Below are 18,303 nucleotides of genomic sequence, written 5' to 3' on the forward strand. Positions count from 1 at the left end.
TTATTATTATTATTATTATTATTATTATTATTATTATTATTATTATTATTATTACTATTATTATTATTATTATTGCTATTATTATTATTATTGTTATATAGACAAAATTGCACAAGTATTATTATTATTATTACTGTTGCTGTTACAGGTTATATTACGTGATATTCCACGAACATATCCCGAATTGGAATTTTTCAAGGATAATGGACGTGGACAACAAGCTCTTTTTAATGTTATTAAAGCATATAGTATACATGACAATGAAGTAGGATATTGTCAAGGAAGTGCCTTTATTGTAGGACAATTATTATTACAGGTATAATTTAAGGTTAATTAATTGAGGAAAGGAAAAAGAATGAGATTAAAATATTTTTAATAAATTATAAAACCACTTGTACTTTTCCGTCATCATCCTTACCTCATTTGCACTCTATGAATCACAGGTATCCGATTTTTGTCACACATATCGAGAATCGCAAGTTATCATGTTATCAAATATTGAAATTTTCATGACTGTTGCACAGTGAGAAATATTTTGTGTCACATAAGAAATTAAAAATTAAGTAAAAAGAGATAAAAGTTGGATCTTTTCAATGTTAAACTTCAAATGACATTCGAGAGGTTAAAATTGACAAGATTATATTGTCCCCAAAGTTCAAAGTCTTCTCTATTTTTTCATCTCGTTTTTCAGTTTATTTATTACCTATTATTATTATTAATTTAATTTAGATGCCTGAAGAAGAAGCATTTGCTGTATTTGTACGTTTGATGGAAGCGTATCGTTTAAGAGAACTATTTAAGCCTGCAATGACTGAATTAGGTCTATGTATGTTTCAACTTGAGTGCCTTGTTCAAGTTAGTTTACTTTTTTTGTTACTTTCCATCAATAATTTAAAAGTAATTTCGAATTGAAATAAAAGGCAAAATTTTAAAATAATTGCTGATTGAATTCAAATTTTCAATATCAAATATTTCATGTTTTTCAAGTTCAACAGTTAATAAACAGTAGTGTTTAATTAAACATACCTATTAATTGGCTTTTCTAAAAAAAAAAAGAGCCTAAAACTCGCAAATTATATTTGCCCGATAATTAAGCCTATCATGAAGCTTATTGATTTTATGTTTAATTAATTATGGTTAAATTTAGGAACAAATGCCAGATTTATGTACGCATTTCAATAATATGGGTTTTGATACGAGTATGTATGCAAGCAGCTGGTTCTTGGCTCTTTTCACCACAACATTACCATTGGAATTGGCTAATAGGATTATGGATATATTCCTTGCTGAAGTAATCATTAACTTTAAAACATATAATCCTGGATAATAATTCTATATAATTTCTATTCTTATTTAAATAAACTAAAAGGTAAGTTTGAAGGAACATTAAGTGTCATACATTCCTGAAAGTCCAATTTATAATTGAGCCTAGCATGCGCTAAGAATGAAATTGAGCCTAATATGCACATTAAGAATAAAATTGAGCCTAGCATGCTCTGAGAAAAGCTAGCCAATTTTTATTCCACATGACATGGATGTTATCATTTTACCGATTATCTTATTCAAATTTATCACTTTTTTGCATTAAAAATGGATTATTCACACTTTGATTACTAATTATTTATTTCCTATTAAGCATTCCCAAATTTTTAATTAAATTTTACGGTTAAATTGGTGGAAAGAACGTTTTGTAAGGAAATAAATTGAATGGAAGTCTTTTTCTTCTAGCATTTTGTTTGTATATAAAACGGTTCTTTAATGGATTCCAATTCAAATTAAATATTTATAATTATTAAATTTGCTTACTGCATTGTAATGTTGACCTTGCAAGAAATGCACGCATTTTATTGCATGCACGAGCAGTATCAAAATAATGTAATAATATTTCTGTATTATAAAATGTGGGAACATTACTACATTCAAAATGCATTCATTCATTTATTCGATTACAAATTCCAGTTATTATTTATTTTTCATTCTTTGTTTGCTTAATAATTTTTATTTCGAAATGCTAAAATACAAAAAATTGAATGAATGGAAATTTGCTAGCAAAAAACATTGTATATCTAATCGTAGATCTGTATTTTATAATCGAGATTTTCTGGAACTTTCCATGGATGTTTTCTGGAATTTTTGACAGATATTTTTTGGAATTCTCGGTAGATATTTTCTAGACTTTTCCACAGACGATATTTTTTGGAATTCCTGGCAGATATTTCCGAATCCTCTTTAGAAATTTTCTGGAATTCTCGGTAGATATTTCCAAATTTTCTTCAGATATTTTCTGGAATTTTCCACTAGATATTTACTGGATTTCTGCACATATTTCCTGGAATTCTCGGTGAATATTTTCCGGAGTTTTCTGTGGGTACTTTTTAGAATTTTCCATAGACGTTTTACGGAATTTTCTACAGATAGATATTTTAATATTCTAGAAACTATTTTTTGAAATTCTCGATAGATATTTTCTGGATTTTTCTAAAGGCGATATTTCCTGGAATTTTCCATCGACATTTTCTTTAATTTTCCATTGATATTTTCTGGAGTTTTCCATAGAAATTTTCTAGATTTTTTCACATACGGTATTTTTTGGATTTTTTGATAGATATTTTCTAGAATTTTCCATGGATATCCTCTAGAATTTTTTTAGGGTGTTTTCTGGAACTTACCATGGTGGTGTTTTTCTAATTTTCCATAATAGATGTTTTCTCTGATTTTTCTATGGCAGATATTTCCCGGAATTTTCCATGGAAGATATTTCCTGGAATTTTCTATGATGGATGGGATTTTTTGGAATTTTTCACAGATACTTGTCGGAATTTTTCACAGATGATATTTTCCGGAATTTTCCATGGAAGATAATTTTTGGAATTTTCTGTAATGGATGTTTCCTGGAATTTTCCATAATAAATGCTCTCTGGAATTTTCCATAGTCGTTATTTCATAGTAGATGTTTTCTGGAATTTTTCATAGTAAATAATTTTTGGAATTTCTCATAGTAAATATTTTCTGAGATTTTTCATAGCAGATATTTCAGGAATTTTTTCACATAATGTTCAATAAGGTGTCCTTTTTAATTATTTTTATTTATCTCTCAAAATTATCATATACGTATGGATTTTTCTTTATTCAATTTGATTAGCTTATTTCAGGGAATGGAATTTATATTTCGTGTAGCATTGGCAATTTTACAACAAGCACGGCTAGATTTACTAAAACTCGATATGGAAGGAATGCTTAAGGTTAATTGTAGGACCTTTTTGTTTTTTCAAAAACAAATTTTTGTCTGAGTAAGATGATTTTTATTATATAGAAAACTTTTGAATTCTAAATTATTAATAGCACTAAGTATTATCATTTCAAGTAAGTTTAATTATACAAGAAGAAACAATTCTTAGTATAATACAAAGTTGCATCATCATTGTAACATATTTAAGATCCAATTATATTTTCTAGTCAAATTTACAAAAAAATTTATTCAATGATTTTCTAATTTTCAAATTTTTTGATTGTTTTAAGATTAATTTTTGAAACTTTTGTCAAATCTAACCACCTAGTTTTGCAGTATTTTCAACGTGAGGTACGTGAACGATACGAGAATGATCATGAGCTTTTGTTTGTTGTTGCTAATAAAGTTACGCTAAATGCTAAAAAAATGAAAAAGTTAGTTTAATTACTGGCAGTATTTAACGTTTTCTTAATAAATGATAAAGCAGATTTTGTTGGAATTTAAATTCCTTAAAATTAAAAAGAAAATTATAAAATTTTAATATTCAAACACACTTTTTCGTTTGTCCTTTCAAAATTGATATTTTTTTTCTTTTAGAATTTCAAAATTATATACTCACTAATTTTAAATGTAAAAAAATTATCAATCGATTGTAACTGACTGTTGTCCATTTTTAATTGCAGTGCTATAAATTCTAGCCATTTTAATTCTGCAATATTAATCATCAAAAAAATGTTAATTGAACATTTAATATGGAAATTCTTTTGCATTTCTTTTCCACACCAATTCGGGACATTTATAATTTTTAAATCGTTTGAGAATGAAAAAAAAAGTGGAAATGATAAATTAAGAATGATCATTTTCCGGAAATAATATTAATGCACAAAAACGCCTTTATTACACAAAATAATAAAGCAACAATATTTTTTTCCCTTTTTCTAAAATTTGGAAAATCTTTTGCTAGAAAAAAGTGGAAAATAAATTTCGTCTTTTCTGACATAATTTTTCGGAACGCAATTCTTCTTTCATCTTTTTCGTTTGGTACAAAAAAAATAAAAACAATTTCTGCTTTTCTTTTTTTTGTTTCTTCTCTTTCTTGAAATAAATCGAGGAAAGAAAATGGAGAAGTTTTATTTCAAATAAAATATATTTTAATAAAATATAATTCATTATCAGTTCCTTTCTTGTCATCTTTTTGTTAGCAGTTTGAGGAGGAACTGAAAAAATTCTATTTCCAAAAACATAAATTTCAATAAAATATTATTTATTGCCGAAAACAAAATTTGAATAAAATAGAAATATTCATTATTGATTCAAAATTATTCATTTTGATTTACTGAAAAGAAAAAGTAGAAAATTACATTATGAAAGGTTAATTTTTGTAATAAATTTGCAACTCCTAAGTATGAATGAATTCATTGAAGAACTTATTCCAAAATAGCTATGTAAATATCGGTTATGACATAAAAAGAAAATGGAAAATGTACAGTAAGCCAATAACACGTCATGTATGCGTCATATATTTTTTAAAATATATATATATATTAAGTATGTTTGACATACACGTACAATTACGTGGAACTTATATACAATTAAGCTTAATTTTTTTGTAACTTGATAACTTTTATGTGATAATAAGCAAGCAAGGTAGCGATAAAAATAAATTATCAATTTCACAAAAATATTTTAAAAATTTGTTCAATTTTCACTCATTTCGTTTTTTCGAGTGTCCAATAATTTCAATTAAAACTTTCAAAAATGGTTTTATACCATTTTAGGTTGGAAAAAGATTATTTGACAAAACGTACTAAAGAACAAGAAGAAGCTATCGAATTAAGAGTTAGTTTTTTTTTCAATCTTTTTTGTGCTTCGAGGAATTACTCGATCATTTTATATATCGATTGGATTAGTCAGCTTAGTACCAATTTGTCTCGTCGATTAGTTAACTTAGTACCAGTCTATCTAGTCGATTATTTAGCTTGGTATCAATCTATCTGTTTCGATATCTTAGTATTACCGAATAAATTCCCTTACCATCTGTTGTTAAACATGTTGTTTCTTTGATATTGGTAAATTAACGAGGTTTCCATTGATTTTTTTTTGAAACTTTAAATTTTAAAATAAAGTCTTTATCAGGAGAGAAATAATTTGATAGTTTCCATTATATGTTGATAATTTGATAAATAATCGAAATTGGTAACAAGCTATCATACTTTATAAATCGAACTTTTGCATTTGTGAAATTCCCGAAATTTTTAATTATAATCAAATACACCTTATTTGTACCTATTTGTACTTATTTTAGTACTATTTTGCACTTTAACACTATATTTTAATATTATATGAGTATACTTTTGGAGGTAAATTATCTATGAGTGTATCAAATTAAATTTCAATAAATTATGAGTTTATTTTAATTATTGGTATCAACTGCCAGGAGATGATATTAATAAGTTACGGTAAATTTTAACTCAATATTTGTTTACTGGGATTGAATTTCATATTTAATGATAGATACAGTGGTTACCTATTCATAACATGATCATACATTGGTAATAGAAAAATGTCCTTAATTCAACTATTTTACTTTGATTAGTTCAATGTCTTATGATCATTGATGAATGATAAATTTTAATTTCAATTTTAACGCTTCCTTTTATTTATTACTTTTACAGCTCTCATCCAAACCGTTTTGTCTCATTTTATTACCACTGTTTCCAAACATTTTGTAATTTCGTAAAAATTTTAATGAAATTTTAAGTTTTATTTTGTTTTCAAACCACATTTTGTTAGGACTTTCAAAACCTCCTGTCATTTAATTGTTAAAATTTCTAAGAAATTGGTTAATTTTTCAGCTTCAGCATCTTTTTAACAATATAAAAATGCTATGCATTTGGCATGTTGGGAGTATTTGGGACATATTTGGGAATATAAAAATGCTATGCTTACATATTGACACTGGGAGTAGAAATTATTCAGTTAATGTTAGGTTAATTAAGACTTTGAAAAAGTGATGTTTAAGATTGAGGTTTGAGATTTGAGACTGATATTTCTCGGATGTTTTTGATCGGATATGATTTTGAAATTTACCATTTTCCCGTCAATTCCTTTTGCAGTTTTCTCAAATTCTGATCTAGAAATTTAATATCTACCTCTTTTACCTTTGTTTATTCAAGTTAATTGATTTTTGTACTTACGATTCCATCGGAAACATTGTTTGATATAAGTCTTAAACATCACTTTCCCAAAGTTTTAATGCTAGTCAACAAATATGTCTGTTACATACTGCAATCTTTTTCAACACTTTTTTAACACGATATATACATGTGATACAAAGGACATGCCCGTGCGACACAAAAGATATGCTCGACTAATAGATATATATTGTAAGCCATGTTAATGAAACACTATCATTGGATACTCTGTGATCATTTTTAGTGAAAGTAAATATTTTGCATTCAACTGACTCATTACTATCAAATATTATAGAAAGTCATAAAAAAAATTTTTTCCAATTCTTTAAATATTTGTTAAAAAAAAGGTTTATTTTGAATTTTTGTAACAATTAAAATTAACTGACTTTGCTGAAAAAAAGTAGCACTAAGTAGAATAAAATCCGTTTGCATAAATTTTGAAAAAAAATTCAATTCAAATTATGGACTTTTCACAGGATTTATTTCGAATTTTTTTTACAAGGACTTTTAAATCAAAATATTTTCATTTTCTCATGCTATAAAGTACAATCAATACAAGCTATTTCTCAGTATTTTATTTCAAAAATTCATTTTTCTTAAAATGGTAGGAAAAAAAGGAGAAAAGGAAAGCAAAATCATTAATTTTGAACAGGAAAAAGATTGTTGTAACGAATATTAACGAATCATTCGTTTAAATTTCTTTTTCTCATTTTTTTTCCTCAAAAATTGTTTTCAACCAGTTTGAATACCTTTCTTTACTTGACAATCATTCCATTTCCAATTTCTTTTTTCTCTCAAATCTTTTTAAGCCATTTATACCGTAATTGTATTCTTTTCTAATAACCAAAATTACTTCTAATAGATTTCTCTTTTTTCGATTACTTTTTTCACTTAAATAATTCCGGATCTCAGTTGCTTTTTCTAAAAAAAATTGCTAAATTTTTGCATAATTATATTAGTCTCGACGAATTCAATTCAATTTCTTTTGATTAAAATTTAATTTATCAATTCTTACCAGAGGGTTCAATTTATCAGTCACGAAGCATTCAATTTACCTTGCCAGTCATTCCAAAAAAAAAAAGAATCCAATTTATCACTCATATGATTAATGTGGAAAAAATAAAAAGCAAAATCTTCATTGAGAAAAAGATTTTTCTTTTTCTGAAAAAAAAAAAACGAACAGCGATAAAAATCTTTCGTCCTTTTCCATTAACAACTTTTTTTCTTAAATTGTTTTTATTAAGTTTTGAACTGCTTGAAGTTCTTTTAGGTTCCATTTTAAACAATTTCGTCTTTAAATTTTGTAAATCTATTTTATGCTTCATTTTTTTAAATGGAAAAAGAGTCAATTTATCTTTGAATTTTCACATCTTTTGATGACTCACTTCTATTCATTGTTATTCTTTATCAATCTTTTTACTTATTTTTGATATGTGATGAAATAAATTAGCAATCCAAGAACTTTTCTGCGAAAATTTTGCTCAAACATTTACTTCATTTATCTCATTTTTTTCGTGAAATATAAGCTTACATTTTACATGATTTTATGTACGAAATTGATGAGCCAAACTTAGATTACATTTTGCAGTTTCAAAGTGATAATGAATCATAACTTTATAATAATTTATTCCATATATATTTTAGAAATAATTAGGATGCTCAGAGAATGATTTAAAAGGTCATCTGAATCGGATATATCGGTTGTTGGTTGGACAAATTATTTGAACTTCAATGTAGGTCAGTTCGAAGTTGATCTCATTTTACTGATAGCACAAACATAGTATTAACTGATTATATATATATATATATAAAATGATCTTATTTATTCTCAAATTTTTTCATTTTGTTACATTTGTCATACAATGAAGAAGAAAGAATCGAAAAAAAATTTTCAATTACTATCGAGTAATTGAAAGTTTATAATTTTTACTGAAGTTACTTGAAATATGTCAAATGAATGCATGATGTCTTTTTCTGAAAAAAAAGAGATTGTTGATTAGTATCAGGTTTTTTTTAATTAGTAATGAACAATATGTCCATTTACACTATACTTTTCCTATTGCTTACTTTTATTTCTAAAATTTGTTAATTTATAAATGGGCATACATTTTTTAATTGATTATTCCCCTTAGTCAAATAATAGTTAATGAAGCATTTTTTTGTCCCCTTCTGTTTTTGTATTCAATAGGAAAGAGACGAGAAAAAATTGTTTCGAGTAATTCCGGATTAGTAAAATAACTTCAGGAAGTAAATTTCCTTTCACATCCTTCTATATGTGTATGATTTATGTGCGATTATATGTTACATTATAAAATAGGGTCATTGATCATTTTTTTTTGTGGCTATTATTCAGAGCTTTCGCAAAGTATTTAGTGTTAAATAGCCTTGAACAATCAATCAAAAGGTCACATTTAAATGCTATTTGTTATAATTACAATATGATCGAAACGTAATGGAATATTTTGAAGTTTATGCAAGAATGTATGTCATTTGATGTGGCCCTTTAATGGGGCATGATGATAAAAGATAATCATTATTGATTACGTTTGTGCATTAAGTGATATTTAATATAACCCTGTAAATGAAGCATAGAGAATATTGATTGCATTATCGATTGCTTTATTGATTGAATTGTTTAGAAATATATGTTATATTTAAAAGTTACACCAATCATTTTGTAAATATTTTAATATCCACATGAATCCATGAAATGATGTCCTTGACAGTACGCATCGTCCATTATTAGTACATTATCGAACGTTTCGCTAATTACTATTACAACTTCATTTCTCTTCACTGTCACTTGCGGCATTTCCCACTAATAATGTCAAAGCTTTTTTGCTAATATTCTTGTTACTAAAGATATTCAATACAAATTCGAAAAAATTACAACTTTCAATTATCCGAAAAAATTTGCTTTAATTTTAAATCATTGTAAATTAAATAAGTGAATTTCAATTTGGTTTTGTAAAATTATTCATCCAGAATTCTAACAGTCAAAGAGTAATTGTACAGGTTGAATAGAAATTTAGAACTATTTTATACCAAGGAAAAGAAAAAAGCCTTATCCCATCAAAATAAGTAACAGATATGTTTCATTATTATAATAGGATCTAGCCAATAAGAAGTGATACTTTATTTCTCAAAAAAAACCTGGCAAATAATTTTGGTAAAAAAGGCCAATGACAAATAATTTTCTATCCTTGAAAAATAGCCTAGCGAATAGTTAGAGATAATTAGATCGAAAAGTTAGATAGATTATCATATCACATCAAAGTGATGTGATAATCTATCTATTCATTTTGTTGTGATGTGATAATCTAAGGGTGCTAATATAATCATACAGCAACAGTAACAAAAACTTTTTAACTATTTTTTTTTGCTTAAAAATTAAAATTGAAAGTTTCGGATTTGAAAATCCTATAAGGAATAGTTTTTTTTCTAAAAGAAAAAAAACTTTATTTTTTTGGAAAAAAAGTACTTCAAATGCATTGCATATTTTTTCATGGTATTTTGTTGCTTGTTTGATTTTAGTTGGTCCTGACATATTCATATTTTTGGTCTTATTTTCGCTCTGTCAATTTCCATTTTCCATTTAAAGAAGACATTGAGAAGGTTCCACTCATTTCATTTAACAATCATTCATTTCATTCCTTCTCTTTCTTTTCTTCATCTTTTCATTCATTATTCTTCTTTGGACAAATTTGTATTTCTTTTTTTACTCATTTAACTCATTAACCTGTCTTAATTATATCTTTTTATCTTTCAAATTGTTTCACTTAGAATTAAAAATTGGATGATGTTAAAATCGAATTTTTTCCTCTTTTGTATTGAATAGCATTGAAATTAGCCAATATCAGTAACATTTGAAACGCTTACCTTTTAAATACATTTTACACAATAAATTCCTATTAATGTTCACAATTGATAATATATACTTGTCATTTGTTAGTTTTAGCTAATTATCCATATTTTTTTCTTCATTTCAAAAATGAGAAATTACCAATATTTCTTCTATCGCAGGCTCTTTTTTTGTATTCGTCTTTTTCGGCCTAAAAAATTTCAATCCTTTTGTCTAATTTCATTTGAATCATACTAAGCTAACTCTCAACTACATCCTATCCTTCCCATCCATATTTCTATTACTATTCGCTTCATTGATTCCAAACTTTTTTCTGACTTTTATTTCTTAATCAAGAGCTTTAATCAAACTTTTTTTTAAAACTTTTCCATTTCATTTCCGTTTTCCTCCTTATTACTTGAATTTTTCATTTTATTTTGTTTTTTTGCAGAAAGACCAAAAAGTATGTAATAGCAGAAATTTTTGTTATCTGCCAGCATGAGAAATTCGTTGAAAGAAGAATGGTGACAGATTAATTTGGACAAGTTAAGAAATATGTCCTGTGAAATGAAGCACTTTTGAAAACCTTTACTATTATTACCTTGTATGTCAAGGTATGCGTGAATGGCATACATACATACATACATACATGTTTATATTAATGTATGTGATGTATGTGTATGTATGTCCACTTAGAAATGTCACTTGAAATAATGTACTTTACCGGTAGCTATAATTGGAGTCGAGCTGGTTTTACCTGTTTCCATTTATTTATTCCATCATCAGTAAATTATCAGTAAATTCTCTATGGTATTTCTCTTCCCTCAACACTAGCATTATCATTATTATCATCATCGCCATCATCATCATCATCATCACTATCATTATCATTTATCATTATCGTCATTATCATTTATTCATCATTATCATTATCATCATTAATTGTAAACATCATTTGTGTTTTCTAGCCATTTCAATTCGTCACGAGTATTACCTCACGATATTTTCAGTTCAATCCGATTCACTTCCTAGTTTTTCAAGTGAAGAAAAGCAAAAAAAAAAAAAACGATGAAATCATCACTTCAAATGATTCATAAACTTATGTTAAAGCAGGAAACAATCTGTTCCTCCTTCATCATATGCTATTTTCTGCATTCGGAACTCATTATATACCTCTAACATGCGGCTATTTATTTATCCAAAAAAAAAGTTAAAAAATTTTTTAAACAGAACTTTGTTGTATTGACAGGTAACATCGGTGACCAATAATAGCTATTTTTTTTTTTTTTGCTCTACATGTTCTTTTTTTTTAAAATCAAATACAGTGACATTTGAATACATTTGAAGCATTGAAATTTCTTTCAAATCTAGAATGATTGTACATTTTCAACGCCATTGCATTTTACTCAATTTATTCGATTTTTAAAATTCCATTTAAGGTTAAAACTTCACCTTGAAAATTCCTTATAAGAAAAAAAAGCCATTCGTGAATTTAAAAAAGATTTTTTTTTTTGAAGCAAATATGATTGGATAAAAAATGGTAAATTTTGAAATAATTATTGGAAGAATTCACATTAAAAATCATAATTTTAGAATATCTCTTCGTTTTTAAAAAATTCAATTCTTTGAAATTTAAAAATGCACCAAGTATTCAGCTGTTGAAAAAAAAGTAAGCAGATCATTTACGATAATTTTTGAAACATTATTTCTGTTCCGTTACTTTATATTTCGTTACTTCATTTGTTTAATTCATTAAATCTCACATCTAAAACTTTTCAAATTGAAATCTTCTTTGTACCATTCTTGTTGTTTTTTTATTACACCATCCATTATTCCTCAAGTAGAATTTTATATTTTTTCTGAAAATATTGCGTGCGAAAGTTCCGCTTCATAATTAAATATGCGAATTAATTGATTTCCGCTTCCTTTTGTTCTGAAAATTTTTTTACATCTCTCAATATATGCCAATTATTTTTAACAATTCAGTCATCGAATCAAATTTACATCAATTATTGTACTCTTTCACTTATTAGTTATCAGTCAGAAAAGTAACTTATCAGAAAAATGGTTTATCGACAACGTAAAATATGGCAAAAATTTCAATGGACGAAAAAGGTTTGTTTTTTTTAAATGAAATTTCCATAAAATTTGGCAAGAAATTTCATTATAATTTCGTTTTATTCTCTTCTTACTTTTCCTCGTTGTTTACCAGAACTTCACTACAGTATGTATTTTCTTTCCAGAACTTCATTACATATAGTACAGTATATTCCTAATACAGTATGTTTTACTATGGTATATTTTTTGATACAGCATTGTTACGGCATATGCTTTTTCTAGAACTTTATTACGATACATTTTTTTGCTAGGGTTTTATCAAAGCACATACTTTTTGCTACGATTTTATTACAGTATACGTTTTTTTGCCAAAATTTATTAGGGATATGTTAATGTATTGTTCTATCTTTCCATTTAATTATCCGAATATTCTTAAACATAGCAATAAAATATATTTGAAATAGATATTTTTTATGATATCAAAATCTAACATTTCATTTTCAATCAGCGAAATACCATAACCGATGTAGAAATTGTTGCAATTAAAAAAAAAAAATCACACAAAAAAGAAATAATCAAGAGATAACGACACTACTTTTAGATTAACGAAATTTAACAATTAATCTTACATTGTCCTCTTTCTCCATCCCGTTTCCCGCTCTATTCCATTAATACCGGATGCATTAGTCTTTTTCTGATTTCAACATACACCAAATGTATTTGCATATAAAATTGCTAGAAACATTATATTCGTTTACGGGAAATATTGTTGGATAAAATTTTGTGAAAACAAAAAAAAAAAATTGGCGAATTTTTTTATTGGTTTAAAAAAAAATACATGAAAAGCATTGAAAAAGGAATAATTGAATTGCATATGTAAATAATTAGTTTTAAATTACCAGATTGGCAACTTAATTTATGAGCTTACATTTTCCATCCACAGATTTATGAGTTTAAGTTTGTTTTTCTTTTTTTGGAAGTATTTCGTTTTAGACTGCCAAAATTGTTGTATTCCATTTGAAAATTTAATTTTTCGTAAAACAATTTGCCATTCATTTATTTATATATTTTTATTCGAAAGTTGCAACACTTACTTTAATTGCAAAATTGCAATTAAAATCCCTTTTAATTCTTAAATTACGAATGAAAAATTTTTCTACTTTCCTTTTTCTTCATTTTTCTTTTGACATTTCCAGACAAATTAATTTGCCAGTGCATAAATAGCTAATTTATCTATAAGTAAATTTGTCCTTTTTCATGCTGCAATTATTCACCCATAGCGAATTTAAAAAAAAAGAAAAAGACAAAGATTTCTGTAAAGTGTTTGTCATTTTTGTGGCGACGAAATTCAGGCGATTTGTTTGCTAATGTTATAGATCAGTCGCTCATGTTGACAAGAATAGAATAGTAATACAAATGACATTATTTGAAAATTTAAACCCCAATGCTCCATTCCGATTTCGGATAAGGCTCGATTTGGATCGAATACAGTGAAAAGATTGATAGCATATTGTAATGAGCTGAAGCTATATTTTCCTAATTTATTTGAAATTTTTGAAAATATCTTGTAATTTGTTGACATTTGACACTTTTCAACATTTGCACCATGAAAATGAATAATTGATCAAATTAAGCGGCGATGAAGTTCTACCAGGGTGTTAGTCAATCCATTTGCAAAGTTATTTTAGTTAATAGTAAGTTTTCCTCTGTAATATTAAAAGTTTTTTTTTGTTTACCCAAATGTGACTTCTTATCGGCAGATCACTAATGGTTTTTTTATTTGCCTGTTCTTTTTTCCTTGGTGTATCACTAAGTGCTGAAAGTTTCTTTATTTACTTATTTACTTGATTACTTAATCACTTATAATTCATCGCTTACATTTTCTTTTCTTACTAATCCATTTAATAAAAAGTGGCCCTACATTTTCATTATTAAAGCATACAATATGGAAAGGATGACAAACGCAAACATTGTAAATAACTTTAAATTTATTGATAATTATCTGTTGCTATTTATCAAATGATAATACTTATATTCTATTGATTATTATTTCTTAAACACTGCTTATCAAATGATAATGCAAAAGTTTTTTTCCATCTTATATCCCATTGACAATAATTTGCTGAATATTCTTTATCAAATGACAATACAAAAATTTGTATCAAACCTTCCTTTAAATACTTTCTTTTTGTGAATTAAATTCGTCTAACATGGAAAATTTTAGCTTTCCTTAAAATGTTTCTCTTTAAATTTATCTAACAGAAAAGGATTTCTCTAATCTCTTTTAAAATGTTTTGTTTTTGTTTGTTTAATTCACTTGTTTACTAACATTTTTCTTTTTAATACATTGAAAATACCCATTTCAAATGAAATAATTTGACATATTCTTTGTTCTTTTTTTCCGCTTATTTATTCATTTTTTCATTCATTGAAATTACTGGTAAACAAATCAATTCAAAGCAATTGCATTTTAATGTGAACAAAAATAAATATGGAAAAGATATAAAGTTGTCGCAACATCTTTTTTTTTCTCCCCAAACGATTCATTCGCCTAAAATATTAATTTTTAAAATAACTCCCAAATGTGTCATGAAATAGTCTGTCTTCTTTCATTTTTAAATAAATGAGTGGGAGAGAAATTGTCCCAAAAGGAAAGCGAAACGGGAGAAAAAATACAAAGAAATGGATAAAATAAAATGTAGAAATTTTAAAAAGTAACAAATAAAAGAGTGAAAGATACATTTAACAATTTTACATTTTTTATTTTTCAAATAAATTTTTTTTTTTGCTTTTTCAGAGATTACGAACCGAAAATCGCTTGCTAAGACAACGAATTGATTATTTGGAACAAGAAAGTGCAGCATTAGCTGACCGTTTAATAAAAGGTCAGGTAAATTTAGCGCAAGAAGCGGAAAATTGCATGAGCATTTCACATGAACTGCTGAAACTTCGCGATATTAATTCAGACGCTCATCGGCGATTGGAAGAAGCATACGATACTATTCGTGATTTAAGTTGCAAAGTTTGTTTCGTCATTCTTTCCTATTTTTATTCATTTCAGAGGAAAATTATGCAAAATTTATAAATTTATTATTTAAGAAATGGTATAAATGCAATCAAATGAACATTTTAAATTATGTCTAAAAATTAAGACTAAGAAATTCTTACAATTTTAAAATTTGAAAACGACAAAGATAATGAAAGTCTTTTTTTCCAGTCAGTGCTCTATATTTATTTTATGAGATTTCAACCTGAACTTTTTTTAGTTGTTATAAAATGGTTTGTTCCTTTTATAAAAATAAAACTATTGATTTCTCTCTCTTTTTTCCTTTTTTTGATGACGAGATAAATGAAACAAAGACAAAGTCGTCAAATTCCCAAAAATATAAATGACCGGGGAAATAGATTATTTGAGGGCTTAGAACAGTCTTTCCTTCTTTTTTATTTCCTTTCTGACATATATGATTTATCATTTTTCTTGTATCATTTATCGTTCTTTACCAGAAATGATTCAGCTGTCATAGCAATATTAGGACAGATATTACAATGGATTACATTATATATGTATAAATACATACATGAAGTAGTTAATTAATCAAATTATATGCCGGCTTATTTTTAATGATATTATTTTTGAATTTTCCTTAGAAATATTTCACAAGAATACCAATCATAACAAGATAGTGTTAATAGCGATAATGAATAATAATAATAATGATAATAATAACAATCAGTAAAAATAATTATTATTGTGACCATAACTGCAATGGTTTTTCAAATGTTTGGTTATATAAAATTGCAAGAACCCTATGCGGTATATTCGTTGTATTACAATGACGATGTAAGTAGATAATGATGATAATTATGCAGTAGTAGTAGTAATAGCAGTTGTGACAAATGCGAAGAATGGACATGCATTAAATGATGGTCATTGTCATTGGAAGTGTTAGCTTATATTTTGGATGAAAGATCAAATGGATGATAAAGGACAATTTTAAAAATTTAAATTTAAAGGCTCATTTAAAAAGCTTATTTAGCATCAGTAAACAATTATTCATATGTTATTTCTTTTCTTCTTTTTTGTTTCTTTTCTTTTTAGAAACATTTCAATCTGATTGCCGGAAATTTATTACCAAATGATTTGAAAAATGTTGAATTTGTTAAATTTAAAAATTTTCTTTTAAATGGGCACAAAGTTATTCAATTAATGTTGGATTTTTTAGAAGAATGAAGAATTAACAGAGTGTGCTACGCAAGTGGATGATACATCAATGATTGAGCATATTCATGCATTACAACAAGAGATCATTGACACGCGCGCACGTGAAGCAGATAATGAGATTATTATCAAAGATTTGAAACTTCGAATTCAGGTGATGAAATTTCATAGCGTCATGAAAACATAGAACGGAAATGATCAGTTCGAAAATAATTTTATTCTCATTAATTATTATTTATATCATATCTACAACAATTATGTAATGTTTTCTTTAGGAGCTAGAGTTAGCAAATAAAAGGTTACGTGAACGTCCACCGGATGATGGCGTCGCCGGTTTACAGGAAGAATTAATCTCGGTAAAAATGCGTGAAGCTGAAGCTTCTTTATCTCTTAAAGAAATGAGACAACGACTTGTCGAATTAGAACAACATTGGACGGTAGATTTTTTTTCTTTCAACAATAATTATTATACGTTATTATACATGTGAAATATTTAAGGATAGACTATTAATTTGTGAGCGTTGTATAATTTTTTTGTAGAATACTCACGTGCGTGTTTTGTAAGAAATATTAACTAATCTGGATAAGTTAACTTGCAGAAATGATTTTTAGAAATATGTCAGTAATCGTGTATTAGAAAGTAATACGTCAAAAACGTGTTTGGAACGAGGTGCAACACTTTCGAATTTTAACTTACAGCTACATAATACTGCAGCTGGCGATTCGCAAGGTATACCTTTTTACCAATAATTTTACATGTTATGTTTTACGCTATCGAATAATACGCCTTCACATAAAAAAATTACGTTTGATGCAAAGGTGTTTACTAATATAATATATTTTAATGAAGTATTAATGCAAATTTTTCTATCTTATTGCAGTTTCTTTTCTTTTTCAAAAAAATCTATTTAATAAATATGAAAGAAAAATGAAATAATGTATTATTGTTAAAGTTAATTTAATAGCTTTAAGCTTTATATTTAAAGGTATTAAATGAATACCATTAAATTGACTTTAAAAATAATAGCTTTAGATTTAGGTGTCACATCAAATGACAAAGTGTCACAACAACAACAACAACAACAACAACATCAACAACAACAACAACATCAACAACAACAACAACAACAACAGCAGCAGCAACAACAACAACAACAACAACAACAACAACTTTCAACGATAGTACCACAAAGTGCTCGACAACGTTTAGCCAAGTTAACAGCAACTTTAATTGGTACAATCAACGCAGAATCATCAGATCCTGCTAGTGCTTCAGATTCTTACGGTAAGATATATTTAATAAAAAAAAGAACTAATCAATATTGTCATATTAATGCATTAATTTCATTTATGCACTATTCTCTGTATCATTGATATGATATGATATTGATGAATTTATTGCCACAAATTCCTTGCAGGCTATGTGACGATAAAAGAACTTGAAGATCAATTAATGGGTGTAAGAATTCGAGAGGCGGATACTGTTGCTGAATTAAAAGAAATGCGCCAAAAAGTGATGGAGTTAGAGACACAAGTTAGTATCTTGATTACACTTATAATTTGTTGTGAATTTTTCAACATTGAATACAGAAATTAAATGAAATTAAACCAACATCAATTAATCAGTTTTGTTTGTTAATAGCTATGAGAATTAGACATATTCATTAATTACTATGCCTCATATAAACTTGCATCCAACTACTTTGGTTAAACTGTTAGTAATTAACTGATCTTTACTTCTCTATTCATTAATCATTCATTC

The 18,303-nt window shown here is 26.6% G+C and overlaps 1 protein-coding gene across 1 annotated transcript in view; it reads left to right on the plus strand.

The window, feature by feature from the left end:
* The window catches only part of LOAG_18241 (ecotropic viral integration site), a gene marked incomplete at both ends in the record, with an annotated part of 23,745 nt that overhangs the window by 2,574 nt on the left and 2,868 nt on the right, over window positions 1–18,303 (plus strand). Inside the window, 12 exons of the mRNA XM_020450905.1 lie at window positions 149–316; window positions 730–855; window positions 1,148–1,291; window positions 3,153–3,242; window positions 3,566–3,663; window positions 5,008–5,068; window positions 15,120–15,344; window positions 16,546–16,695; window positions 16,817–16,978; window positions 17,154–17,271; window positions 17,575–17,826; window positions 17,960–18,075. Coding sequence (XP_020305366.1) covers window positions 149–316; window positions 730–855; window positions 1,148–1,291; window positions 3,153–3,242; window positions 3,566–3,663; window positions 5,008–5,068; window positions 15,120–15,344; window positions 16,546–16,695; window positions 16,817–16,978; window positions 17,154–17,271; window positions 17,575–17,826; window positions 17,960–18,075 — 1,710 coding nt within the window. The remainder of the gene's footprint in view (window positions 1–148; window positions 317–729; window positions 856–1,147; window positions 1,292–3,152; window positions 3,243–3,565; window positions 3,664–5,007; window positions 5,069–15,119; window positions 15,345–16,545; window positions 16,696–16,816; window positions 16,979–17,153; window positions 17,272–17,574; window positions 17,827–17,959; window positions 18,076–18,303) is intronic.

The sequence above is a fragment of the Loa loa genome, assembly GCF_000183805.2.
Source record: "Loa loa unplaced genomic scaffold supercont3.235, whole genome shotgun sequence".
NCBI classification, from domain to species: domain Eukaryota; kingdom Metazoa; phylum Nematoda; class Chromadorea; order Rhabditida; family Onchocercidae; genus Loa; species Loa loa.